The 1,155-nt window shown below is 56.1% G+C and overlaps 1 protein-coding gene across 1 annotated transcript in view; it reads right to left on the bottom strand.

The window, feature by feature from the left end:
- Positions 1-299: 299 nt before the first annotated feature.
- Positions 300-1,155, bottom strand: part of LOC101863878 (homeobox protein 4) — a 3,126-nt gene continuing 2,270 nt past the window's right edge. The window contains exon 2 of the mRNA XM_005113388.3: positions 300-1,111. Within this exon, the coding sequence (XP_005113445.2) occupies positions 339-1,111 (773 nt within the window). The 3' untranslated portion in view covers positions 300-338. The remainder of the gene's footprint in view (positions 1,112-1,155) is intronic.

Genomic DNA, 1,155 nt, shown 5'->3' with positions numbered 1-1,155 from the left:
GGTTAGGGTGTGGAAAAAAGGGGGGAGGGGGTGACAAGACGTGCATTAAGAGGATATTAGACCTATACCTGGACACAACATTAAAGCGAAAATTCCACTGCGCAGCAGTGGTGTCTTTGGCAGGCAATGAAAATCAGGGAATATTTTAGAATCAAGGAAGTCCCAAGCGTTGTTGATTCAAACACGCACTGTCACGTAGTCTGGGTGCGACCATGTCACATGACGTTCGTCCTCATGAGACGAAACGAGTGACCGTTATGATGAGCCAGTGACAGTCGTGTCGTCGCGGTGACGGTATCGGTGTTGTTATATATTATATCGGCGACCGTGAGCCTCGGTCATGTGACGGTGACGTACTCCTCGGCGAAAGGTTTGGGCGTTTTGGGGATGTTCACGCTAGTGTTGCTGGTAGTGCTGGCCGCGTTATTGCTGTTGGTCGTGCTGGTGTTATTGCTTCCGCTGTTGGTGGTGCTGCTGCTGCCGCTGCCGCCGCTGCTGCTGTTGTTGCTGTTGCTGTTCGTATTGCCTTGCATGCTGTGACTGTTGAAAAGTCTCCGCCTCGACCGGCCGATCCTGCCGCCGCCCAGCCCGGGGTCGGAGTCCGTCCCTGGACCTCCATCTTCCCGCGGGGGCACAGTGACCTCGACCCTGGGGATATTCTCCGCACTCACGGGGCGGGGCAAAGCATTCGTCCCTGATTGGATGGCGCCGGGGAGGACGGGGGTGGACACACACCTAGCTATCACAGCAAAAGGACTTCCGGAGGAGGGGCTTACACTGAGGGTGTGGCCTGAAGGGGAGGAGCTAGGGTTCGAATCACCAGGGGGCGTGCCCACCGAAGTCGTATTGCCCGGAAGAATTTTCTTGATCTTTTTCCGAAGAGAGGCTCTTTTGTGCTGGGGTTTTGTGCCTGGCGCTTTGACCATGTCGGGAAGCGAGTTGGAGCGTTCGAGTCGAGCGTTGCAGCGTTCGGCCTCTCTGGACTTAAGGTAGAAACTCTTGGTGTTGGAGAACTTGGCGATTGCGTCTGCACAGTCCCGCCTCCCGCAATAGGCCGCCCATTCTTCTGCGCACAACTTCCGCCCCGTATCTCGTAATTTGGGGTCAGCGCCTGTGTGTTGTGGAGAGTAGATGTAGAAGGGTGGAAGGGGGTGG

Source organism: Aplysia californica, unplaced genomic scaffold (genome assembly GCF_000002075.1).
Source record: "Aplysia californica isolate F4 #8 unplaced genomic scaffold, AplCal3.0 scaffold02140, whole genome shotgun sequence".
In the NCBI taxonomy this organism is placed as follows: domain Eukaryota; kingdom Metazoa; phylum Mollusca; class Gastropoda; order Aplysiida; family Aplysiidae; genus Aplysia; species Aplysia californica.
Note: the sequence above shows the minus strand (reverse complement) of the source record. Positions and strands in the feature narration are given on the sequence as shown.